This window comes from Oncorhynchus nerka, linkage group LG18 (genome assembly GCF_034236695.1).
Source record: "Oncorhynchus nerka isolate Pitt River linkage group LG18, Oner_Uvic_2.0, whole genome shotgun sequence".
In the NCBI taxonomy this organism is placed as follows: domain Eukaryota; kingdom Metazoa; phylum Chordata; class Actinopteri; order Salmoniformes; family Salmonidae; genus Oncorhynchus; species Oncorhynchus nerka.
The window spans coordinates 44,258,869-44,286,691 of NC_088413.1; the positions used below are offsets into that span (position 1 = coordinate 44,258,869).

A 27,823-nucleotide genomic window follows, 5' to 3' on the forward strand; every position below is an offset into this window, starting at 1 on the left:
ATTTGTACCTTGTCAGCTCGGGGGTCCAATAACTGTCACAACCCTGACACCTTGTCAAGGAGACCATGTGTCTGTCCCCTCCAGTATAGACGTCACATCACAGATCTATACATTTTAATCAAAGACATACATTCTATCTGTGCCTGGATAAACTGGCCATTCCATTGGCTAAAGATAGGGATATGTAGTGTGTCTCTGAAATGGGCAAATAGAAGATGTAGACTTAATAGCATAGGAGAGGTTCAGTGAGGGAGGAATCCCCTTATCCTCTGGCTCAAGTCATGGAGTGGGTAACATGCAGTGAGTGTGGTCTATCAGTTTAAGAGGGAGCTGGGTAGGGGATAGGACAAAGAAAGGGAGAGGAAAAGGTGAGATGAGCAGGAAAGGGGCACAATGGAGGGAATATGGTCGCTTGGGCATCATTAAAAGTAAAAAATACTATTCTCTGTTCTCTCAGAAGTCAAATGATGACTCAAGTCAAAACAATTTATTATGTTTCCCTTTGCACATGACTTCTGATTTGCAGTTTTGTAAACCAAGCAGTTCAGGACTTTTCGCTTAATTATGAGGCTATATAGATTAGGTTATAGTCATACTTTGATTAATTAAATTACCCTTGAAGCCTTTTACTTAATCTAATTTAATCCCCTCTATTGGCTATAAAATAGAACTAGGCTAGTCATCAATGAAATAGAAATAAGAACTTCCAAAACATACAGACCATGTTAAAATGCATTGAATAAGAGTCATTCACATTACCATGACATTCAGCTCAATCAGCGCCAACTGTGCTTGAGTGTGCCACTCTTCTGAATAAAATCTTTCCACCTCTGTATTGGAGGAGAGGGTGTGTCGACATATCGGTGACGTCCCTGCATTACTTCGCTCAAACAGCTCATTCAGGGAGAGGAACCCATGGCTCACAGACGCAGAACATCCGCGTTATCCTTACCAAAGAAAAACAAACGCCGGCAAAACATAGACCCTTAAATAATGTACGGAATGACTACACATAGGCTGGTTCGGACTTTTTTTGTCATTTTTTTCTCTGGACAGGAAACAATATAGAAGCAGGGCAAAGGGTGCCTATATTTTGTGAATCAAGACTGTATGAAGAAAAGGTGGAGAGAGAAAGCGCGCGGCTCCATACTCGATCAACTTGTAGCATGATCTCGCATCACAAGCTCCGGATCACAGCAAAGTAAAACAAAGGCACAAACTTTATTTCATAAGAGGATTAGAAATTGGCATACTTCACTTTGTGCTTTTTATTTTTGAAGTGGTGAAACAAAAGCACTGTTTTATTCTCAGGAACAGTGAATCGTTTTGGAATCTCACCCAATCAGCACTGAAGTCTTCCTATGGCAAACGACACCGAGAAGGACCCATGCCACAGCAACCTGCACATCGACAATGGGAACCCGCGCATCAGCGCGATAATGTTCTCTGCCGGAGTGATAGGGAACTTGGCCGCTTTGATCCTTCTGGAGATCCGTCGCAGGAAGGACAAGAGCCGGCAGCGACTGTCGCTCTTCCACGTCCTGGTCACCACGCTGGTTGTCACTGACTTGATGGGCACCTGTCTGGTCAGTCCTTTCGTCCTGGCAGCCTACTCCTTTAACACCACCATTATTTCTATGATTGACAGTAACCCTCCCGCAATGTGTGAGTATTTTGGATTCTGTATGACTTTTTTCAGCTTGGCCACGTTATCTGTCCTCTTCGCAATGGCGCTTGAGCGATGCCTCTCCATTGGGTGTCCATACTTCTACGGGCGGCACGTCACCAAACGTTGTGGATACATCACCATTCCATTCATCTATTTAGTTTGCGGGGTGTTTTGCCTCATGCCCTTTTTGGGTTTTGGGGACTACGTGCAGTATTGCCCGGGGACGTGGTGCTTCATTGACATGAATCCGTTAATGCCGGAAGACCGAGTTTATCCAGTCCTTTACGCAACCGTTATGCTCATCCTAGTCCTCGCTATAGCGGCTTGTAACGCCTTTGTCGTATACCACCTGGTTTTGATGTACCGGAGGCGCAAACTAAACGGGGGATCCGTGACAACTCGGAGTAAGAAGGACCGGAGAGTCCTCTCCATGGCCGAAGAGGTCGAACATCTTATAGTACTGGTGTTCATGACGGTGATATTCGTGATTTGCTCCCTTCCTCTGGTGGTAAGTTAAACAATTGTTTTTCTAAGTTATACTATTCGTCTGTTTTCCTCCCGGGGGGGGCCTTAAATGTATTGATTGCATATTTGTATTTCTATTACCTTCTCAAAGTCATTAAAATTAATCTGTGACTTTACAGGTTTGCCATGTTATTTGATTATTATTCTTGTTATGATTATTACTACTATTATTCATAATAGAATACATGCAACATAAAAGGTTCCTACAGAAACTTTATTACCCTAGACGTTCTTTGAGTAACCTTTTTAAAAGGTTCCTCTGGGAAAAGGTCCTTTAGGTGTTCTGCTGGTGTTTCAATCTGAAGAACCCCTAAAGGTGCCTCCAGGAACATTTTTTTAAAGTGTAACTATCGCCTATCAATTGAGAAATAAAATGTTGCTTGATTCAATTGTGCAAAAAAAATATCAGTGTTAGTCAATTAAGTACTCAGGGATACAAACCTGTCATTGTTCAATGATATTCAACATTTTGATCTCAAAATAGGTCATCCATGTGAATTGTGTAGATTTGTATAAAATAAAAAAATAAAAACGTTTTGGGGGGGGGTCTGACGAAAAGTATCCAGACGCAGAGTATATCACCCATTTAGCTATAAAAGCGAGGCGCAGACAGATATTCTCCCTGGAAGAATTTCAGTTGCATGCTCCTCATGTCCTCTTCTCGCCCCTTCTCAAAACCCATTGGAGAATGTCAGAGGGGAGGGAACTCTGGCTTTCTCATCAATTAACAGTAAAACAAAAAGCAGTAAACAAATGGAGATCCAAATAACCAAAACAGCCTACAGCCTACATTTTTTGTTACCTTTTTGGACCCTCACCAGTTTGCATCCCTGATACAATGTCAACCGTTGATGAACATTCATATTTGATCATGTATCAACAACAAGATAGGAACCTATACTACAAATTACAATAATAGTTATTGTTATCTACCATACCAATCACAATACTAATCTTACTGATAAAAATGATTTGTTTAGATACATTGAGGGAAAAAAGTATTTAATCCCCTGCTGATTTTATATGTTTGCCCACTGACAAAGAAATGATCAGTCTATAATTTTAATGGTAGGCTTATTTGAACAGTGAGAGACAGAATAACAACAAAATAATCCAGAAAACCGCATGTCAAAAATGTTATAAATTGATTTGCAGTTTAATGAGGGAAATAAGTATTTGACCCCTCTCAATCAGAAAGATTTCTGGCTCCCAGATGTATTTTATACAGGTAACGAGCTGAGATTAGGAGCACACTCTTAATCTCAGTTTGTTACCTGTATAAAAGACACCTGTCCACAGAAGCAATCAATCAATCAGATTCCAAACTCTCCACCATGGCCAATACCAAAGAGCTCTCCAAGGATGTCAGGGACAAGATTGTAGACCTACACAAGGCTGGAATGGGCTACAAGCCAAGCAGCTTGGTGAGAAGGTGACAAAAGTTGGTGCGATTATTCGCAAATGGAAGAAACACAAAAGAACTGTCAATCTCCCTCGCCTTGGGCCCCATGCAAGATCTCACCTCGTGGAGTTGCAATGATCATGAGAACGGTGAGGAATCAGCCCAGAACTACACGGGAGGATCTTGTCAATGATCTCAAGGCAGCTGGGACCATAGTCACCAAGAAAACAATTGGTAACACACTACGCCGTGAAGGACTGAAATCCTGCAGCGCCAGCAAGGTCCCCCTGCTCAAGAAAGCATATATACATGCCCGTCTGAAGTTTGCCAATGAACATCTGAATGATTCAGAGGACAACTGGGTGAAAGTGTTGTGGTCAGATGAGACCAAAATGTAGCTCTTTGGCATCAACTCAACTCGCTGTGTTTGGAGGAGGAGGAATGCTGCCCATGACCCCAAGAACACCATCCCCACCTTCAAACATGGAGGTAGAAACATTATGTTTGGGGGTGTTTTTCTGCTAAGGGGACAGGATAACTTCACCGCATCAAAGGGACGATGGACGGGGCCATGTACCGTCAAATCTTGGGTGAGAACCTCCTTCCCTCATCCATGGCATTGAAAATGGGTCGTCGATGGGTATTCCAGCATGACAATGACCCAAAACACACGGCCAAGGCAACAAAGGAGTGGCTCAAAAAGAAGCACATTAAGGTCCTGGAGTGGCCTATCCAGTCTCCAGACCCTAATCCCATAGAAAATCTGTGGAGGGAGTTGAAGGTTTGAGTTGCCAAACGTCAGCCTTGAAACCTTAATGACTTGGAGAATATCTGCACAGAGGAGTGGGATGAAATCCCTCCTGAGATGTGTGCAAACCTGGTGGCCAACTACAAGAAACGTCTGACCTCTGTGATTGCCAACAAGGGTTTTGCCACCAAGTACTAAGTCATGTTTTGCAGAGGGGTCAAATACTTATTTCCCTCATTAAAATGCAAATCAATTTGTAGCATTTTTAACATGTGTTTTTCTGGATTTTTTTGTTCTTATTCTGTCTCTCACTGTTCAAATAAACCTACCATTAAAATTATAGACTGATCATTTCTTTATCAGTGGGCAAATGTACAAAATCAGCAGGGGATCAAATACTTTTTCTCCCTCACTGTACATGGAGAATATTTCACAGGTCAATAATAAAACTCATAGGCATGTAGAGCCACTAACAAAGCATTAGCACATCGAATAAGAGCTTTCTAAGTGGTTTCTAATTTGAGTAATTTAGCTGTTACAACTGACCTTGCGTTACTTTGAAGTCTGGTTTCCCTATCCCTCTCTACAGCAAAAAGTTTGCCATTCAACATTTGTTGGTAATTTACCCCCCTCATAAATTCCAAGGATTAGGGTTAGGCTCTTCAGTTAGTACCTGCTCTCCATCCAGGAAGAGCTGTACATGGCTCTCATCCGGCAAAGGGATTCTATTCTTATGTATGGGGAATTGTACACACTCTAAGAAGAAAACAAAGAAAAGAAACAAAGCAAAAAAGATTAAGCTTACTCAGGTCATATTTCAAACAGTAAGTTAACAACTGATCACACCTTACACAGTATTACACAGTACTACCAACCTTGCATCTATTTATTAATCTGCTGGCAAATACATACCCTGTCTGTGATATACAGCCCACTTTTATCTTCTTTGAGGAGGTAGGGGAGGAACAAAATGGCTGCATTGACCTTGATACCTTAAATTGGAGGGTGTGTAATAAAAAAGGCAGGATTAGAATATTATGAAGCAGGGATAATCAACAAGATTCACCGCAGGACGATTTTTAAATGTAATTCATCTTTTTTTCTTTTTTTTTCTTCTTCTCTTAAGTGGATGGTTGGGGGGCGGGAACATGATTACAAATCATTTGTAGATTGCAAATTGACCGCAAGAAGGCCAAACAGATAGAATATTTAACCTAATCATTTCAAACCTTGCTTGTGTTTTTATAAGATCATGTGTCTCTCTATAATGCATGGGAATACTTCGGAACATATTTCCAAAATTAAAATCAATTGGAGATGATTTACTGGTCTTGTTATGCTGCTGGAAATGTGATGGAATTTACAATGTGAGAGGAAAATACCCAAGCCAGCACATTATGATCTGGGTATGAACAATGGTGTTAAAAGGTTATTAGTGTGTGAATTCATGTGAGTAGGAAAATTGAAGAATTTATACATATCCCTTCCCCGTCTGGTCTTTCAATGAGTAGTACATTTGAATGAGCGACATTTAGTTAGTATTGGAAAAGACACATATTCTCCATGTACAGAACACACAATCACAGTGCAAATACATCCAAATACCTTATATGTTTGTAAATCCATAGTGAGCTTTAAACATCGTCTTGCTTTGGTCTGAAATACTGAGGACCGAACAGGCCACCCCAATGCACCATCCAGTAAATTAGACACAAACACAACATGAGTATTCAATATTAAATGCATCTCACTAATGTGATTTATTTATTCTCCTTTTTGTCAAGTTTAACATTACCTACATTGGGTCATCCCACGCTCTCTGTGTGTGTCTTACCTGTTTGTGGAGGTTGATACATTTCTCTATCACAGCTCCTAAACTCTCTACAACTTAACTGAACAGGGGCAGGATAAGACAAGGACTAAAGGGAGGAGGATGGAAAGAGATGGTGAGAGAGTCTATCATGGGTTTAAAATATTTAGTCAAGTTTACAACTCAGTATCCTGTGTTGCAAGTTTAACATAACCTAGATTGGGTCATCTGTGTGTGTGTGTGTCTTACCTGTTTATGGAGGCTGAGTTTCTCACAGCACCCAAACTCTCAACAACTTAGACTATGCAGAAATCGCACTTCCATTTCCTGCTTGCTAAACTTCTAATACGTTTTCCTAATTTCAGTTTATGTGGCAAAACGTATGGCCGAGTATATCACTGGGGCCAATCTTCCTGCCATCCAGGACCTCTATACCAGGTGGTGTCAGAGGAAGACCCTGAAAATTGCCAAAGACTCCAGCCACGCTAGTCAGACTGTTCTCTCTGCTACCACACGGCAAGCGGTACCTGGAGCGCCAAGTCTAGTTCCAAGAGGCTTCTAAACAGCTTCTACCCCCAAGCCATAAGACTCCTGAGCAGTTAGCCTTTTGATTATCTGGACTATTTGCATTAACCCCCCTCACCCCCATTTTTACTCTGCTGCTACTCTGTTTATTATCTACGTATTACCTCGACTAACCTGTGCGGGGGTACCGGTACCCCCTCTATATAGACTCATTACTATTATTTTATTGTTGCTCTTTAATTATTTATTGTTTTTCTATTTTATTCTTTACTTAACACTTATTTTTCTTAACTGCATTGCCGGTTAAGGGCTTGTATAAGTAAGCATTTCACTGTAAGGTAATACCTGTTGTATTCGGTGCATGTGCATTGTGACAAATAACATTTAATTTGATTGTACTGTTTTTTGATAATAATTTGAATTATTATTGTTAGCTAATGAATAGTTAACATTTACCCACCTTTCACATCGATCCGTTGGAAGTCGTCTCTCACCTGTCTTGCCTCCAACCATCCGTGCACTTCCCGCCTCCAGTGCGTCTTTGAACCAACGGTCTCCATTCTAATTATACATACAAGCGCCCTTTAATCATGAGCGCACTGCTGGTTCCAAAGCGAACCACTCTTTTGAAAAGGGTTCTCAAAAGCACACCTTAAGTCTACAAATGTTTAAAAACAAACTGATGGCAGAGTATGGGTTCTTAAATTAACCTTAAAACCTCTTAAATGTAATCAAAAATATAATCTACGTACTCCCCAAACGTAATTATTTATCATGAGGACCATAAAAAATAACTAGTAATGCTAAATACTCCAAGAAAGGATCAAATCTCACCTCTCTGGTAAAAATAGTTATAAATTGCTGAAGTGTAGTTACTTTTGAGGAAAAAAAAGACATATTTGTGTATTGAGTGTTAGAGAAAATGTCCATATTTTCTAAAGGTCTCTCTTGATCAAACCATCTGCCCCCATCGCTGTGAACATATCACAGAGCTCTAGCTTGGCTTCCTGAACTTGTTAGGAACCCGTCTTTCATATTAATAATTTCCGTCTATGACAAACAGAAAGTGGTGTTCATTTAAAGTCTATGAATTATTTTATATGAATGGCTATGAATCGATCTCTGAATGTATTACAGCGACGAAACCGCAATCTCCTGCTGGGTTACCAGGCATATTGTTGTTAGTGGCTGTGACATAAAGTTCAGCCAGGAGTTGATGGACAGTCGGAAGAGCGAATTAAATGGTTGGAGGGACATCCCAGCTTCATGTGGTGTCAGATTTCACATCCTGGTGTCAGACATACTCCTGTGTCCATGAGAATCATGGCTACCGCTCAATGCAAGCCATTTCAATCTCGGGCGTCGGTCGAAACTGAAAAATGTCAGTTGAAACCAGTACCAGAACCCACATGTCCCCAAAACAGGGGACTTTACATCTAAGAGGTTTAAGGTTCCTTATTTAACCTTGTAATATTCTTAAGAATATCTGTCAAAAATACGCGCAATGCGTTTCTATCAGTGGCGTATATTCATAGATGGCAAAGGAAGAATTTACCAAGAAACTATACCAAGAAAAAAACACAATGTGTTTTGTTTCATACATTCAGCCTTTCATACATTCAGTCTGCAAATTGAAGGAAATGTATCTCAGTGGAGAAAGCATCCATCCGAGTGAACGAAACAGTGCCCCTCTGTCTTAGCATCTGATGCTGTCTGATCAAAAAGAGTATGACATTGTTGCCACCTGTAGCATCGAATGCAAGGGAAGCCAGCAAGCATTTGGCTTCCCTTGATAAAAAAAAAATTGTCAAGGGAAGCCAGTTTGGATTTGGCTTCAGACCAATCACATCACAAGCCAAATATCATTATTGACAGCATTTTTTAATTGTTGCATGTCGTTGTGATGTGGCCTTTCTGCCCCTGGCCTGAGAGGATGAAGATCAACAACCACAAGATGTAGTAGGCTAATGTTAACGTGGCGTATCGTTGCACATGAAAGGAAGTTAGGCTAGCGAGCAAGTAGTTTAGCCAAGTACCCTAGGACAACAAAAACTAAAAATGTTTACTGTATAACAGAGTCATAGACTGTTTAGGCAACATGAAAGAGGAGGATGGCATTGGCAGGGTGAGTCAACATGTTTTTTCTACTTGCACGCACACAATCACACAAATCAGTACCATGGACAGCCACATCATATTTAGCTTATGCTGATTGGACTAAATCGTTTTTGGTATCTTTTAGTTGTCACTGTTTTATACCAATCATAGGTGATTAGATGACGTTGATTAGTGAAGGCAGCTCCTGTTTTCTTTGCGACTTGCGGTAACTCGCTGTGGTTCTAAATCAATAGTTGTTTAGTATTCTGAAAATGTTGGAAACATAACCTTGTTTGACCATGCTGTGGGTCATGTACAGTTGAAGTCGGAAGTTTATATACACTTAGGTTGGAGTCATTAAAACTTGTTTTTCAACCACTCCACAAATTTCTTGTAAACAAATTATAGTTTCGGCAAGTCGGTTAGGACATCTACTTTGTGCATGACAAGTCACTTTTCCAAAAACCGTTTACAGACAGATTTTTTCACTGTATCACTATTCCAGTGGGTCAGAAGTTTACATACACTGAGTTGACTGTGCCTTTAAACAGTTTGGACAATTCCAGAAAATGGTGTCATGGCTTTGAAGCTTCTGATTGACTAATTGACATCATTTGAGTCAATTGGAGGTGTACCTGTGGATGTACAGTGCCTTGCGAAAGTATTCGGCCCCCTTGAACTTTGCGACCTTTTGCCACATTTCAGGCTTCAAACATAAAGATATAAAACTGTATTTTTTTGTGAAGAATCAACAACAAGTGGTACACAATCATGAAGTGGAACGACATTTATTGGATATTTCAAACTTTTTTAACATATCAAAAACTGAAAAATTGGGCGTGCAAAATTATTCAGCCCCTTTACTTTCAGTGCAGCAAAAAAAGCCAGACTACGGTTTGCAACTGCACATGGGGACAAAGATTGTACTTTTTGGAGAAATGTCCTCTGGTCTGATGAAACAAAAATATAACTGTTTGGCCATAATGACCATCATTATGTTTGGAGTAAAAAGGGGGAGGCTTGCAAGCCGAACAACACCGTCCCAACCGTGAAGCACGGGGGTGGCAGCGTCATGTTGTGGGGGTGCTTTGCTGCAGGAGGGACTGGTGCACTTTACAAAATATATGGCATCATGACAATTATGTGGATAGTGTATATTGAAGCAACATCTCAAGACGTCAGTCAGGAAGTTAAAGCTTGGTCGCAAATGGGTCTTCCAAATGGACAATGACCCCAAGCATACATCCAAAGTTGTGGCAAAATGGCTTAAGGACAACAAAGTCAAGGTATTGGAGTGGCCATCACAAATCCCTGACCTCAAACCTATAGAAAATTTGTGGGCAGAACTGAAAAAGCGTGTGTGAGCAAGGAGGCCTACAAACCTAACCCAGTTACACCAGCTCTGTCAGGAGGAATGGGCCAAAATTCACCCAACTTATTGTGGGAAGCTTGTGGAAGGCTACCCCGAAACGTTTGACCCAAGTTAACCAATTTAAAGGCAATGCTACCAAATAATAATTTAGTCTATGTAAACTTCTCACCCACTGAGAATGTGATGAAAGAAATAAAAGCTGAAATAAATAAATCTCTCTATTTCACATTCTTAAAATAAAGTGGTGATCCTAACTGATCTAAGACAGGGAATTTTTACTAGGATTAAATGTCAGGAATTGTGGAAAAACTGAGTTTAAATGTATTTGGCTAAGGTGTATGTAAAACTTCCGACTTCAACTGTAACTGTTTGCTACATGCTATATGTTATGATGGCAATATTGAGCATCCTTCCAAAACACATACTTCCACCATTTTCTGCCTGTGCATCCAACATTGTAATAGATCCTCAGTTGGTTGAGATGGAAAACCCAGCCCATTTTCTTTACAAGCTTTTTCTTCTTCTTTTAAAATCCATTACAAGCTCTGGAACAGATACACACTATATATATATATTTTTTAACCTTTATTTTACTAGGCAAGTCAGTTAAGAGCAAATTCTTATTTTCAATGACGGCCTAGGAACAGTGGGTTAACTGCCTGTTCAGGGGCAGAACGACAGATTTGTACCTTGTCAGCTCGGGGATTCGAACTTGCAACCTTTCGGTTATTAGTCCAACGCTCTAACCACTAGGCTACCCTGTGGACACCCCTTCAAATTAGTGGATTCTGTTGCTGACGGGTGTATACAATCGAGCACTAAGCCATGCAATCTCAATAGACAAACGTTAGCAGTAGATTGGCCATACTGAAGAGTTCAGTGACTGTCAACGTGGCACCGTCATAGGATGCCACCTTTCCAACAAGTCAGTTCGTCAAATTTCTGCTTTACTAGAGCTGCTCCGGTCAAATGTAAGTGCTGTTATTGTGAATTGGAAACATCTAGGAGCAACAACGGCTCAGCCACGAACTGATAGGCCACACAAGCTCACAGAATTCGACCGTCAACTGCTGAAGTGTGTAGCACATACAAATCGTCTTTCCTTGGTTGCAACCCTCACTACAGAGTTCCAAACTGCCTCTGGAAGCAACGTCAGCACAAGAACTGTTCGTCGGTAGCTTCATGAAATGGGTTTCCATGGCCGAGCAGCCGCACACAAGCCTAAGATTCACCATGCACAATGCCAAGTGTCGGCTGGAGTGGTGTAAAGCTCGCCGCCATTGGACTCTGGAGCAGTAGAAACGCGTTCTCTGGAATGATGAATCACGCTTCACCATCTGGTAGTCCAACGGACCAATCTGGGTTTGGCAGCCCTAATCACCCAACATCAGTGGCCGACCTCACTAATGCTCTTGTGGCTGAATGGAAACAAGTCCCCGGATCAATGTTCCAACATCTAGTGGAAAGCCTTCCCAGAAGAGGGGAGGATGTTATAGCAGCAAAGGGGGGAAACTTTTTTCAATTTAAATTACTATACAAAATTCTTGCAACTAATAGAATGTTATATATATGGGGGATACAATCTTCCCAGCTCTGCAGATTCTGCTGTGAGGATGCAGAGTCATTAGATAATTTATTTTGGTATTGGTCCAGGAATGGCTGAAGAATTGCAACATTTGCCTAGAACTAACGCTACAGATAGCAATACTGGGTGATTTGAAAAGACATAATCAATCAATCAATAATATAATAATTATTTTAGCAAAAAAATATATTTTTAATTTACAATCTGTAGAAGCTATGAGAATAGGAAGGTTCAATTATTTTGTGAACCATCACAGTACAGTTGAAAAATATATGGCAAATAGAAATCCGAAATGGATGATGTTGAGAGATAGATGGGAGGGGTTGAATGGAGCTGAAGGGTGGCACTAATAACAAGATAAACAATGTAAAACATACGGGATCTGTAAAATGTATATAGGTTCGGAACTTTTGGGAAATAGCACAGTTACAAATAGAATTTGTACCATTTTTAAAAACAACTTCAAAACCCCTGCCACTGTCACTTCAGGCCCAGGCAGTATGGTACAAGGGTGAATGGTGGGACTTGGGGCAGACACAGTCCATGGAAACGTAGGCTCCTCTCTTGGGTGTACCCCCTCTCTTTCTCTCCATGTTCCTCTCCCTCCACTCTCCTCTCGCTCCCCTCCTCACTCCACATCTCTATCCCTCCAATCATCTCTAACTCCTCATCCTCCCTGCCTTTTGCTCCTGAGCCCTTACTCTCCATAGCCTTTCATTTGCTTTCACTGACTTAGAGGAACAGAGGGAGAGGAGAGGATCAACAAATAACACATAATCTTGCTCTCTCACACTGTCTGTCTCCCTTCCTGTCTTTTAATCAACCATAGACACTCTTCCTAATTAGGGGTTTCCATAATAAATTGTGTGATACAGTTACACACCTTCCAATTCCCCCAACTTGTCAGCTGGCTATGTAAACATATATCCAACTCATCATATGAGCTCCACTTCATGGGCATCTACCCTAACACGACAGCTACACTGTCAAATAATATGAAAACGAGGCAATATATAGCCTTTGAATATTTGCACCTAGCAAACATGACAAACCATAACCTAAACACAACAGAAAACACAAATTACTCCGGCCTTCATTTCGGTGGCTAGTTAGCTGTTTGTCTGTGTGACAGCTGAGGTGACGTTTCGTGAGCGCAGCTCAAATTTACCACTACATACAGCTTTTCTTGTCTGACGGACTAACTATCTTGTTAGCAGCAGGCCATTTCCATATTAGTTAGCTGACTATATACAGCTGAACACTGAAACTATTTCCATGAGACAGCGCAATCATTCGAGCTCCACCAATGATGTGCTCGCCTATACCAACATGACATGACATGACAGGACTTGCTAATCTTAGAGCTATTCCCCAAGTTTCACGCCATCAAACATCGACAACACCAAACATACAGTATATCTGCTGTTTACTTATTTCACTCACCTTCACATCGCTTTTCAAAGTGCAAGGATGTGTCTGAATCCGTATCGCCAACCAACATAGAGATACAACCTCTTTCACAGTGAAAAATCGTGTCCGCTTCAGCACGTTCATTTTGAGTACTGAAGTGACAAAAACGTTAAAAATTAAAATAACAGCATAACCTGTTTCTGGTTGATGACAACAGCCACGCGAATACGACGACAGGTTGTTAGCAAGTTAATTTAGCGATTTTGACAAAGATATTATTGTTCGGAAAACAAGGCCAATCCCGGCCGCTATAGTAATTTAAAGAAAAGCTGTTGACTGCCACAATGGGTTCTAAAGAGTTAATGTGTCACGCCTGCTCCCGCTCTCTAGGGCTTAAGGGCACCAGGCTGCCCATCTTTACGCACACCTGTCACCACCATTACGCGGCATCAGCGCTTCATTGGACTTACCTGGACTCATCACTTTATTGATTGCCTCCTCTATATCTGTCTATTCCCCAGTTTGATCCCGTTTCAGCATTAATGTCGTTATGTTTCCCTTGTCCAGACGCTGTCCGTGTTTTGTTTAATGTGTTATTTATTAAATATTCACTCCATGTACTTGCTTCTCGTCTCCCAGCGTCTGTCCTCACAGAATGCTGACACCAATATTGGAATCGGGGAGTTTTTTGTTTTGGTTGGTGTGTCGGTTTCTGGTGCCGCTGCCAAAGGAACCAGGGATGCCTCAGCTGGCTTGTCAGGCTTCCATACCTTAGCTGGTTCGAGAGCTTTTCTTGCCTCGGTTGGCTCGGCAGGCTCCCATCCCACGTCATGCCTCAGCCGGCTCATCAGGCTCCCACGCCTCTGCTGGCCTCTGTCAGGCTCGCTGAGGTGGGACGCCGGGTGGTGCGCCTAGAGGGGGGAGGGTACTGTCACGCCTGCTCCCGCTCTCCCTCTCTGGCGCTTGAGGGCGCCAGGCTGCCCATCATACGCACACCTGTCACCATCATTACGCGCATTAGCGCTTCATTGGACTCACCTGGACTCCATCACTTTATTGATTGCCTCCTCTATCTATCTATTCCTTAGTTTCAGCATTAATGTTATCCGTAGCCAATGTGAGTAAGACCTTTATACAGGTCCATATTCACAAGGCCGCAAGGCCAGACAGATTACCAGGACGTGTACTCTGAGCATGCGCTGACCAACTGGCAAGTGTCTTTACTGACATTTTCAACCTGTCTGTATTACCAACATGTTTCAAGCAGACCACCATAGTCCGTGTGCCCAAGAACACGAAGATAACCTTCCTAAATGACTACCGACTCATAGCACTCATGTCTGTAGCCATGAAGTGCTTTGAATTGCTGGTCATGAAACCATTATCCCAGAGACCCACTCCAATTTGCATACCGCTCCAACAGATCCACAGATGATGCAGTCTCTATTGCACTCCACACTGCCCTTTCCCACCTGGACAAAAGGAACACCTATGTGAGAATGCTATTCATTGACTACAGCTCAGGGTTCAACACCATAGTGCCCTCAAAGCTCATCACTAAGCTAAGGACCCTGGGACTAAACACCTCCCTTTGCAACTGGATCCTGGACATCCTGACGGGCCGCCCCAAGGTGATAAAGGTAGGTAACAACACATCCGCCACGCTGATCCTCAACACGGGGGACCCTCAGGGATGCATGCTCAGTCCTCTCCTGTACTCCCTGTTCACTCATGACTGCATGGCCAGGCACGACTCCAACACCATCATCAAGTTTGCCGTTGACACAACAGTCGTTGGCCTGATCACCAACAACGATAAGACAGCCTATAGGGAGGAGGTGAGAGATGTGGCTGTGTGGTGCAAGGACAATAACTTCTCCCTCAACATGATCAAGACACATGATTGTGACTACAGAAAAAGGAGGACCTAGCACAACCCCATTCTCAACTAACATGGTCCAAATACACTAAGACAGTCGTGAAGAGAGCACTACAAAGCCTATTCCCCCTCAAGAGACAAAAAAACATTTGACATCGTCCTCAGATCCTCAAATGGTTCTACACCTGCACCATTGAGAGCATCCTGGTTGCATCACTGCCTGGTATGGCAGCAGCTCGGCCTCCGACCGCAAGGGACTACAGAGGGAAGTGCATACGGCCAATTTCATCACGGGGACCAAGCTTCCTTTCATCCAGGAACTCTATACCAGGCGGTGTCAGAGGAAGGCCCTAAAAATTGTCAAAGACTCCAGCCACCCTAGTCATGAACTGTTCTCCTCTACCTGAGCACCAAGTCTAGGTCTAAAAGGCTTCTTAATATCTTCTACTCCCAAGCCATAAGACTCCTGAACAGCTAATCAAAGGTCTACCCAGACCCCTCTTTTACGCTGCTACTACTCTCTATTTATTATCTATGCATAGTCACTTTAACTCTACCTACATGTACATATTACCTCGACCAACCGGTGCAACCGCACATGGACTCTGTACCGGTACCCCCTGTATATAGCCTTGCTATTATTATTTTACTGCTGCTGTTTAATTCTTTGTTACTTTTTTCTCTTTCTTTTATTTTAAATTACTTAACTAAATATTTTTCCACCGGCACAGGTTTCATACATTCACATATAACGATTAAATATTCACTTACTTTTTGAAAATCTTCCTCTGATTTGTCATCCAAAGGGGCCCAGCTATAACATGTAGTGTCGTTTTATTAGATAAAATCCTTCTTTATATCCCAAAAAGTCTGTTTAGTTGGCGCCATTGATTTGAGTAATCCACTCGTTCAACTTGCCGTTAAAGGAATCTGAAAATCTACCCCTAAATTTTGTTTCAACCAGTCAAAATATGTTTCTATTTACTCCTCAGATATCCTAAAATGTAATCAAAATATAATATTTATTTCGGAAAGAAGTATGTTCAATAGGAAGCCGATTTTAGCAGGTGCGTAATTTCTTCATGACGTGCTCAAACACAAATTTCCAAGATTGTGTCCTTCTACTAAAACTGTTATTTCTTATTCATGTTTGAAGTTACAAGCCTACAACTTTGAACATAGACTGCTGACACCCTATGGAAGCAATAGGAATTGCATCCAGGGAGCTAATTTACAATATGACCTTTCTCTTGCATTTCTAAGAGGGTGGTCTCTCTCAATTCTGGTTGGTTTTTCTTTGGATTTTCTCCTACCATAACTATTGTGTTATTCTCCTACATTATTTTAACATTTCTACAAACACTACAAAAAGTGTTTTCTTTCCAATGGTACCAATTATATGCATATCCTGGCTTCAGGGCCTGAGCTACAGGCAGTTTACTTTGGGCACATCATTCAGACATGAAATGGAGAAAAAAGGGGCCTATTCCTAAATTAGCCTACTAGAGAATACCACTCCACCCACCTCATTGCTGTCTACTTAATTTCTCTCCTATTAAAGTCTATTTGTTGGTTAAGGGGTTGTAAGTAAGCATTTCACTGTAAGGTTGTATTCAGCACGTGAAATTTGATTAGATTTTCAACTTACTATTGTATTTTTTTTATTTAACCTCCTTGAGATGGGGAAAACATGTTTTTTATTATTAAGTTGAACATGTGCTCTTCATGTCAGTTTCTTCACCAACTTACGCTATTCCTATAGGGACCCAGTTGTGCTATGATAAACACATTACACAAGTGTATGTAGTTCAACACTTACATGAAGAAGTGTATTGAAATACACTTTAATAGGAGAGAAATTAATCCTCTAGTAGGTCACCTTATGCATCATGTAGGCAGGAAATCAAATGTCACCCACCAGTCCCTCACAAAACCTAAACACTTTTGTAAAAAAAAGTTGACTTTGTACTTTTTTTATTATTGGTGTTTCCTAAATCTGTCTTGCCTTACTTTGCTAACTAAAACGACATACTGTGTACTAATCATCCCACATACTATGCAGCCAATTCTACTAGATTAAACCCATAAAATAGTCTGGCATTTAAAGCATGCTAAATTTCTCATAATATAAAACTTTATATTTTTGGTACTATTTAGAATGTAAGTGAGGGTATTCAAACATGGCCGATGGGGTCATACATTATTACAAGTGAATACATTATTACCATATCATAATGCATTATACCTATGAATGCACAACATCAATGAAGATACTATCTAGAATGCTCATCTTCAATTCGAGCTTCATCAGGGTCACATAGAGGCCAGTGAACTAACAGTGGGACCAAGTTTCCATCTCAACCACCCCTGCTTCATATGACGGAAGAGATGCATCGATTTTTTAAATAGTCTTGTTACCAAGAAATGCTCTACTGCTAAATTGACAAGGTGCCTGCCCCTAGGGAATGTACAAAGCAAAAACAGCCCTAGACACAAACACATGGATGCCCAATGACGCTCCAACCCCCGTACATATATCAAGCGGAACATTGGCCTGGCTTATCAGGCAAAACATAGGATCCCACATAAAAGTATGCTTGTTAACCACGCAACTTGTATAGGTTGTCATCAATGACGTCATAATTTCTTCCATTTCAAACATACCATTTAGTTCGGACACCCTATTGTGACACTTATTGATAACAACCAATACGTTGAAGGTGGTAAAAGGGGATAAATGAGAATCTTAGGCTTTTTAAAAACTTATTTCCCACTTTTTGGTTAATGTCTAGCTTATCACTCAGAGGTAGTCTTATAGGCAATATAGGGCACTCTATGGTAATGCAAACAGTCAGACCCCCCCCTCCCCCTGTGGGATTGGCGCCTTTCCTCTACGTCTGCCTGCTGTCGATGAAACCGGATCCTGCCTGTGAGCACTGCTTGCTCGACTTTCCCTCGTTACTGTGCCCTCAGGCACCGATGAAATTATTAATAATTAAACAGCGTTTCGCTGTTGCAATAAGACACTGTCTGAGAATACAGGTTTCTGCATGTCTCCTCAATATCTGCCCAAAGTGTTCTCTAACTAATCAATAATTACACAATCCAGACAGTTTGTTCCAGATCGAGGGCACATAAAGGTTCTGACAAACATAATTAGTAGAGAATTTAAAGGAGCTCCCTGAAATATTTGTATTTAGTATTAAACCCTGTGATTAAGGTGGTGGCAGCTCGGTTGGGGGAGGGGGGGAAATACCAAATTTACATGTAAGCTATTTCTCAATGATCTTTGCTCGATTTCTCAAGTCCTATCTCATGGCTTCCTACTCAAAATGCATTGTAGGAGGTCAGAAGGGAGGAACCATGGATGTTCTTCTCCAATGTGTTCTGAGAGGGCATGGAGAAAGGACACAAGGGAAGACTATTGAGAAAGAGTCTTGGAGAATCAACAAGTTCAACACAAAGTGTTCATCTGGAGGTACTTATGAAGCTGTTACTGCATTTGCATAATGCAGACTGATACTAGAATGCATTTAAAACACGAAATAACTCTGTGTCAACAATTCACACAAGAGTTCAGCTCATTATGTTGCCCCATTGTAATTTGTGTAATCTACAGGCATGGCTGTGGTGTTTTTCCACTCTACTCAGGGTTCTTCACACTGCTAGTTCCACCCACAGGATATTGTCGTAATGATAGATGTTTCAGGAAATTGGCCCGAAAGAGTCTAGAGTACTTTCACTTTTACTGGACACAGCACTCTTGAGTCACACCGGGAAACCCCAACAGTACACACAGCTTAGCAGCATACAGTTTGTGTGTGTGTGCTCGGTCGAGGAATGTGCATCTCCACTCTTTCACTAATACCAAGAGTAATAAAAACCTGTGAGATGGTTGGTTACATTTTCCGATCATTATTGTGGAATTACATAAGAGGGAAATTGATGTCATTTTCTCCAAAAATAATATACTTTATTTGACTTCAATTTAGAAAATAGCAACTGTTATAAGGAAATTTGTACCTTACCAAATCTTGTTTCATTCCCGCAAATACCTTTTCGCCTCTGTGCCATTTAGCATGTGGAATAGCTACAGTGCCTTCAGAAACTTGACTTATTCTACAATTTGTTGTTACAGCCTGAATTCAAAATGTAATTTTATTTTTTAAATTATTCAAGCTCTGAAGTTGGTTGTTGATCATTGCTACTGTAGATTTTGCTACTGCCATTTTCTTGCTAGATTCTCAAGACGGTTTAACATGTCGCCATACCGGGACGGTTGAGCTAACGTGCGCACTAATGTGATTAGTATGACGTTGTAAGTAACAGCAAACTTTCCAGGACATAGACTTATACATGTCTTATATGGGCAGAAAGCATTAATTATTGTTAATCTAACTGCACTGTCCAATTTACAATAGCTATTACAGTGAATAAATACCATGCTATTGTTTGAGGAGAGTGCACAACAACAAAACTTTTCTCACGGCAACTGGTTTGATACATTGACCTCTGAAGGTAAATAATATACTTCAGTAATTTTGCTCCGATTTGTCATCCTGAGGGTCCCAGAGATAAAATGTAGCATAGTTTTGTATGATAAAATCTATTTTTAAAATCAAATATAAGAACTGGGTTCTACAGTTTGAACCCCTGCTGTCTCTACAGCCATCCCATCTGGCCATCTAGATGTGTGAAAGTTTGTATATTTATTTATTTTGTTTTACCTTTATTTAACTAGGCAAGTCAGTTAAGAACAAATTCTTATTTTCAATGACAGCCTAGGAACAGTGGGTTAACTGCCTGTTCAGGGGCAGAACGACAGATTTGTACCTTGTCAGCTCGGGGGTTTGAACTTGCAACGCTCTAACCACTAGACTACCCTAGTGTCTGTTGGAAAGCAGACTGAACCAGGTTTTCCTCTAGGATTTTGCCTGTTTTAGCTCTAATTCCCTTATTTTTGTCCCCCTCCCCAAACTCCCTAGTCCTTTCCGATGACAAGCATACCCATAACATGATCCAGCCACCACCATTCTAGAAAATATGAAGAATGGTAATCAGTGATGTGTTGAGTTGGATTTACCCAAACATAACGCTTTGATTTCAGGACATAAAGTACATTTCTTTGCCACGTTTCTTGCAGTTTTACTTTATCGTCTTATTGCAAACAGGATGCATGTTTATGAATATTTGTATTCTGTACATGCTTCCTTCTTTTAGGTTAGTATTGAGGAGTAACCACAATGTTGTCGATCCGTACTCTATTTTCTCTTATCACAGCCATTAAACCCAGTAACTGTTTTAAAGTCACTATTGGCCTGATTTCTTTCCTCTTTGGCAACTGAGTTAGGAAGGACGCTTGTATCTTTGTAGTGACTGGTTGTATTGATACACCATCCAAAGTGTAAATAATAACTTCACCACGCTCAAAGGGTTATTAATTCCTTTTTGTTGTACATTTTTATTATACACACACACATACACACGGTCTACCAAAAGGTAAAAGGCCTCCTGCGGGGACAGGGGCTGGGATTAAAAATCTAGGACAAAACACACATCATAACAAGAGAGACACCACAACCCTACATAAAGAGACCAAAGACAACAACAACAGCATGGCAGCAACACATGAAAACACAGCTTGGTCGCAACACCACATGACAACAACATGGTAGCAACAAAACATGGTGCAAAACTTTTTGGGGACAGACAACAGCACAAATGCAAGAAGGTAAAGGCAATACATCACGCGAAGCAGACAACTGTCAATAAGAGTGTCCATGATTGAGTGTTTTTTGTAGCTCATTCCAGTCGCTAGCTGCAGCGAACTGAAAAGAGGAGCAACCCAGGGATGTGTGTGCTTTGGGGACCTTTACCAGAATGTGACTGGCAGAACAGGTGTTGTATGTGGAGGATGAGGGCTGCAGTAGGTATCTCAGATAGGGGGTAGTGAGGCCTAAGAGGGTTTTATAAATAAGCATCAACCAGTGGGTCTTGCGACACGTATACAGAGATGACCAGTTTTACAGAGGAGGATAGAGTACAGTGATGTGTCCTATAAGGAGCATTGGTGGCAAATCTGATGGCTGAATGGTAAAGAACATCTAGCTGCTCGAGAGCACCCTTACCTACTGATCTATGAATTACATCTCCGTAATCTAGCATGGGTAGGATGGTCATCTGAATCAGGGTTAGTTTGGCAGCTGGGGTGAAAGAGGAGAGATTACGAATCCAGGTCTAAATTTAACCTTAGCCTGCAACTTTGATATGTGCTGAGAGAAGAACAGTGTACTGTCTAGCCGTACTCCCAAGTGCTTATATGAGGTGACTACCTCAAGCTCTAAACCCGCAAAGGTAGTAATCACACAGGTGGAGAGAGGGGCATTCTTCTTACCAAACCACATTACCTTTGTTTTGGATGTAGATGGCAGCGGTGGGATTCCTCAGTAAGTCATTTGATCAGGACTCGTTATTCAGTGTCTTCTCTTCCTCTCTTGTATCTTAGATCCGTGTTTATATCAACTCCACGGGGCAGAGGAAGGAGAGCCACAAGATGGACCTCATCGCCCTCCTCTTTCTCTCAACCAACTCCATCGTGGACCCCTGGGTGTTCATCTTCCTCAGCCCATCAGTGCTGCGCTTCTTCTGGGGAGCCCTGTGCAAGACGCCCCTCCTGCGGTCCAGGGAGTCTTTCTTCAAGTCCTCCCTGGGGAAGCAGACGCACGCCCAGCTGGAGCTGTGCCATCCCAGTGCTGTCTCCGAGTTCACCCACTCTCCGATGTCCACGCATATGGTTTGACCCTGATGTACTGGACCTAATTGGGGCCTTGTATGTTGTCTCTGAAGGGAGAAGCCACTCAGAATAGTGCCACTGCCCAAATGTGCTGCCTGCCTAGTGGTTTGGTTATATTGCAAGGATGTGGGGTGTGTGTGTAGCTACTTAGGGGCAACTTCTGGACAAGTGGAGCGGCAACCTACACATTCCTGCAAACGTAGGCTGCTGCTTGCTTGTTTTGGAACAAGCTCTGAGGCTCATTTTGGAAGCCTCCGGAGGCCAGCAACAGACATTTGACGGGCAGTTAGACTCCAACTCTGAGGAGAATGGAGTTGCAGTACAGGGTCACGTTCTTAAAAGTACTACCCATTATTTGTTTTTACAGCCTGGACTCTCAGATCAGAGGCCACTACAAGGACAGCAAACCAGGATTCACATCACTGAAGGAACTAAATCAGATAAGGACTGTTTATTCTATGTGAGTTGATCATGCTCCAGATGCATGCATTGTTGCCACCGTGCCCTGTTACCACACCCTGGGACTCCCAGGGAAGTTTACATGAATTCTTTCTATTGAGATGTTCCTTCAGCCATCAAATGGAATCCTTGTGGTTTGGGGAATTGTTATCAGAAAAGTCAGAGTCATGCATGTAATCCAAGCAAGATTCACACACTCCAAACCTATGTTCAAATACTATTTAGGGTATTTCAAATACATTTGGATGTAAGCATTTGGTAATTTTATTCCGAAAACACAAGTAGTTTAATATTGGAATGTATTTGGAAATAACCTTGGAAAGTATTTGCATGTATTTCGTAAATAAATATTTAAATACTACCATGCATTTCAACCAGGTCTGTTTGGTATTTGAAATAATGTAGTTGGAAATACTTTCAAAATGTAGGCTATTTATAGTAGAAGTAGTTGATTCGGGACACATTAAAATATTTGTACGGTATTTATACTGTATTTGAGTAAAAAGTACTAAAATACGGTACACAGAAAATAACAAAAAATCAAATACATGTATTTGAGCCCAGGTCTGACACACACATACACTGTCCCCTCTCCCTGCAGCTATGACCCGTTGACCTTTCCCCTGTCACCCCACTGGGTACTCACCTCAAACGGTCAAAGGGTAATAGCTCGAGAGTGACATTTCTTTTTGGAACATTTAAATTTTTTATCAAACAAATTCATGTGGTTATGTTATGAGAATTGTGATATGAGAGGAGGTTTCGTCTGTACCCTTATGAGGTACCTCAGTGTTTTATTTTATTTCATCTTTATTTAACCAGGTAGGCCAGTTGAAAGGACAGATTGAGTATTTATTATGTGTCCCAGACCTCAGATCTCATTGATGTGTTAGTGTACCTGGTGACAAGGTACTCATGAATGTTCAGTGCGCAGTTGTAAATGTGTAGTTCGTGTGTGTGTGTCAGTAAACCTTTTTATGTGACGAAAGTAAATGTCGTATAAAAAATGTCACGACAGGCCTGATGGAAAAATAACATTTGTTGGTAAACATTTAAAATGTCCACAAGACAATATGCCAGACAATGTGGGATTTTTTTGTGTCGGTAACATTTATTATGCATGAAATGGTGGTGGAAACGCTTTTTTCATTTCCAATACATATCGAGGGTCTTATTCTGGTGACATGATGATTCATGCTTGGCTGTTGTTTGACAAATAAAAATAATCTTGCTATTTTGTCCATAATAATGTCATAATTTAGGCTATAGCCGCACTGCATCTGCGAGTGCGAGCTATTTGCTAGTTTGCACGTGCCAAGACCAGAGTGGACACATTCGCTATAAAACGCAACTTTTTTGTGACAAGACCATCAGTAGAGTTGAAAATGTGATGGAAACCCATTTAACCTTTTATTCAGGACATGGGAATACACACAATGTTTTATCTGTAACATGTCAATTTGATGGAAACAACTCTCTGGTGGGGAAATGTGCATGTTGTTTTCATATGGATTTTAGATTATTTGCATGAAAATCTGTCGCCAATTGGATGGAAACCTAGCTAATGTCAAAGAGATGGCACTGAAAAAAACATGATAACAGCAAGAAATCCTACCTCTAAAGTTGAAGTCGGAAGTTTACATACACCTTAGCCAAATACATACAAACTCAGTTTTTCACAATACCTGACATTTAATCCTAGTAAACATTCCCTGTTTTAGGTCAGTTAGGATCACCACTTTATTTTAAGAATATGAAATGTCAGAATAATAGTAGAGAATTATTTATTTCAGCTTTCATTTCTTTCATCACATTCTAAGTGGGTCAGAAGTTTACATATACTGTACTCAATTAGTATTTGGTAGCATTGTCTTTAAATTGTTTAACTTGGGTCAAATGTTTCGGGTAGCCTTCCACAAGCTTCCCACAATATATTGGGGGAATTTTTGGCCCATTCCTCCTGACAGAGATGGTGTAACTGAATCAGGTTTGTAGGCCTCCTTGCTCACACACGCTTTTTCAGTTCTGCCCACAAATGTTCGATAGGGTCAGGGCTTTTTGATGGCAACTCCAATACCTTGACGTTGTTGTCCTTAAGCCATTTTGCCACAACTTTGAAAGTGTGCTTGGGGTCATTGTCCATTTGGAAGACCCTTTTGTGACCAACCTATAACTTCCTGACTGATGTCTTCAGATGTTGCTTCAATATATCCACATAATTTTAATTCCTCATGATGCCATCTATTTTGTGAAGTGCACCAGTCCCTCCTGCAGCAAAGCACCCCCACAACATGATGCTGCCACCCCCGTGCTTCACGGTTAGGATGGTGTTCTTCGGCTTGCAAGCCTCCCCCTTTTTCCTCCAGACATAACGATGGCCAAACAGTTCTATTTTTGTTCCATGTTCCACCAGAGGAAATTTCTCCAAAAAGTACAGTCTTTGTCCCCATGTGCAGTTGCAAACCGTAGTCTGGCTTTTTTTATGGCGGTCTTGGAGCAGTGGCTTCTTCCTTGCTGAGTGGCCTTTCAGGTTATGTTGATATAGGACTCGTTTTACTGTGGATATAGATACTTTTGTACCTGTTTCCTCCAGCATCTTCACAAGGTCCTTCGCTGTACGTTCATCTCTAGGAGACAGAACGCTTCTCCTTCCTGAGCTGTATGACGGCTGCGTGGTCCCATGGTGTTTATAATTGCGTACTATTATTTGTACAGATGAATGTGGTACCTTCAGGCATTTGGAAATTGCTCCCAAAAATGAACCTGACTTGGAGGTCAACAATTTGATTTTCCCATGATGTCAAGCAAAGAGGCACTGAGTTTGAAGGTAGGCCTTGAAATACATCCACAGGTACACCTCCAATTGACGTCAATTAGCCCATCAGAAGCTTCTAAAGCAATGACAGTCAACTTAGTGTATGTAAACTTCTGACCCACTGGAATTGTGATACAATGAATTATAAGTTAAATAATCTGTCTGTAAACAATTGTTGTAAAAATTACTTGTGTCATGCGCAAAGTAGATGTCCTAACCGACTTGCCAAAACCATAGTTTCTTAACAAGAAATTTGTGGAGTGGTTGAAAAATGAGTTTGACTCCAACCTAAGTGTATGTAAACTTCCAACTTCAACTGTACCTATACCTGTTGTTAATGTTTATTTATTTAACCCTGATTTTAGCAGATAAATTGGGATTCCGTGGTAAATTGACTGAGAATAAATTCTCATTTACATGTCAGACCCTGTGAAAGATCCTGATTGCACTGAGCTTTTAAACTTTGTCAGGCATGTGTAATTATGTACATGTGTATGCCTGTGTGCGTGTGTGTGGATGTGTGTGTTAACGCTTCTGTTAGTATGCACCTGGCGTATCCATCTAGCCCTTTATCCATCAAACCTGTTCTGGAGCCCTGCTTCCTGTCATAGACCCACGTCATGGATGACATCCAGATGTGTATGTTAACAAAGTTAGACTCCCAACCAGCCCTTTAAAAAAAAATATTACTCTCTCTCGCTCCAGCAATATAACTTACACAAGCAAATCAGACACTCAAGTTGCCTTTGGGAGAGCATATTGAATTAACAACATGCAGACCCTTTAAATTGATCACTAGTCACAAATACTAACGAAATAAACACAATTATATAGCATTAATTACATTGGAGATGGCTCCACAGGAACAGGCATGCGATTTTGATTACAAACGTGATTAATTCTGTTTACTCTTGCAATTGATTTAATGAAGGTGGTTAGTCAGAGGGAAATTACTTTGTTGAAACATATCGTGTCTCGTGTCTGTCCTGGGTCGTGTTGATTAGGCACCAAATATAAGAAAACCAACTGAAACAGGGAGGGACAACATGAACATTAACTTTTCTCAATTTCGTTTTTTGTTGCAAAACGTTTTCCATTGCATGCCCTAATGAACATCACCCAAATAAGTTTTCTAGGCTTTAAGGTTGGCGATGCCGTAGCTAAAGTCTGGGCTGGTAAGATGGCCTAAGGCCCCCTGCCTTGTGGTGGGAGGATGTTTGTTTTCATATAATCAAGTTCCTGCAAAGAAGCGTGAGAGTACAGAGGCACAAACCTCTCTGGTCAAAAGTAGTGCAATATATAGAGAATAGGGTGCCATTTGGGACACAGCCTTCCTCTCTCAAGGCTAATACACAGCCATGCCTATGATATTAGTACAAATGCCAATTTAGATAAATTATGTAGTTCAATGTTGATTTTTAAGGCATCAAATGAACTGAAGTTTTATGATTGCTATTAACATTGCCCATGTGGAGTTCAATCACAAGCCAGTTATCTACACTCTATTTTATTTCTCTGTCACCCACTCTCTCTTAGTCCCTCTCCCTCCTTTTTTTCTCTCACTACCTTGTTCATTCTCCCCTCACCTTAGACTTCTTGGTCACATTTCAAAAGGCCTCCTCCTTGTCCCTCACCTGAACATACAAACAGAAACACACACACACACACAGCGGGTTAATTTGAGGGAATGTGATTAAGTCACAGGCTCTGACAAGAGACAGAGAATGCCAGACACCCATTGGAGAGAAACGTGTTTATCAAACAACTGCAATGTCTTGTCTGCCAAACTGACCCGCGTCGCCAAGAACTGACATCCTCCCAGACGTGATTGTTCCATTCGACTCACTTACCTGTCTGGTTCCATTTGGGTTTAGCTGACTAGTACATTTTGCACATTTCAAATGTACACGTGGTTGGCTTGACGTAAACCCAACATGACACATTCCAGGCACTTGTACCTACGTACCATTGGGGTCTATGACTATTTCAAGCAAGGCAGCTTTGAAAATAGTCATTGTATGTGCTTTTTTTGTCTTGTCGCTTGCAGCAGGTACTATATGCTACCTAATTGTGTCTCAATTGCTGGTTCTTGTGAATTTTCTGTCAAAATTAACAATGTTTTAGTAACGTGTTGTAATAAAGCTGGTACCACTAAAGATTATTGCTGTGCCATGTTCCTTTTTCCCCGCTATCATCAGCAGCTCTACCATTTCCTCTGTGATGGTTATCACCTAAACCCAAGGACCTCATCACGAGTCATGACCAAAATGTCAGCACTGTTCCGTCCTTCATCGATAATCCAATTCAATCTCACTTTATTTACGATGTCCTTGTTAATAGAATTATCCATTGGCAGCCATGAGTTTAATAGGCGAGGAGGGAGGAAATTCATTTATCGAGAAAGGCATAGCCAGGAAAACAGCTGCTATGTGGCATGTTCAGAGATGGTGTGTAGAGTTACACAAACATACACAAGTGAGATAGGGGAGGGCTAATGAGAGAGGCCAATCCCAAAGGCCAAACAACTCAACTCAAAAGTGACACACACTTTAAAAATATACAGTTCCTACACAAAGATAGCTATATTGTTCATGAATGAAGACATGGTAAATAGATAAAGTTATTCTAAGCTATATTCTTTGTTCTCCCATCATTTCAGCAAGCTAGCTAGCTATACAGTGCATTTAGGAAGTATTCAGTACCCTTGACTTTTCACATTTTGTTATGTCACAGC

The 27,823-nt window shown here is 41.2% G+C and overlaps 1 protein-coding gene across 2 annotated transcripts; it reads left to right on the plus strand.

Moving 5' to 3' along the window:
- Positions 1–136: 136 nt before the first annotated feature.
- Positions 137–27,250, plus strand: LOC115145874 (prostaglandin E2 receptor EP2 subtype-like). Of its 2 annotated transcripts, none has more exons than XM_065004120.1 (2): positions 137–2,177; positions 6,520–7,077. In XM_065004120.1, exons 1-2 carry the CDS (start codon positions 1,362–1,364, stop codon positions 6,613–6,615), a joined length of 912 nt encoding a protein of 303 aa, XP_064860192.1. In that variant the 5' UTR covers positions 137–1,361; the 3' UTR covers positions 6,616–7,077. The 2 variants fall into 2 exon arrangements, with proteins under 2 accessions (XP_064860192.1, XP_029543332.1); XM_029687472.2 differs by lacking the exon at positions 6,520–7,077 and adding an exon at positions 21,528–27,250 and having other exon boundaries at positions 142–2,177.
- The last annotated feature ends 573 nt before the right edge of the window (positions 27,251–27,823 follow it).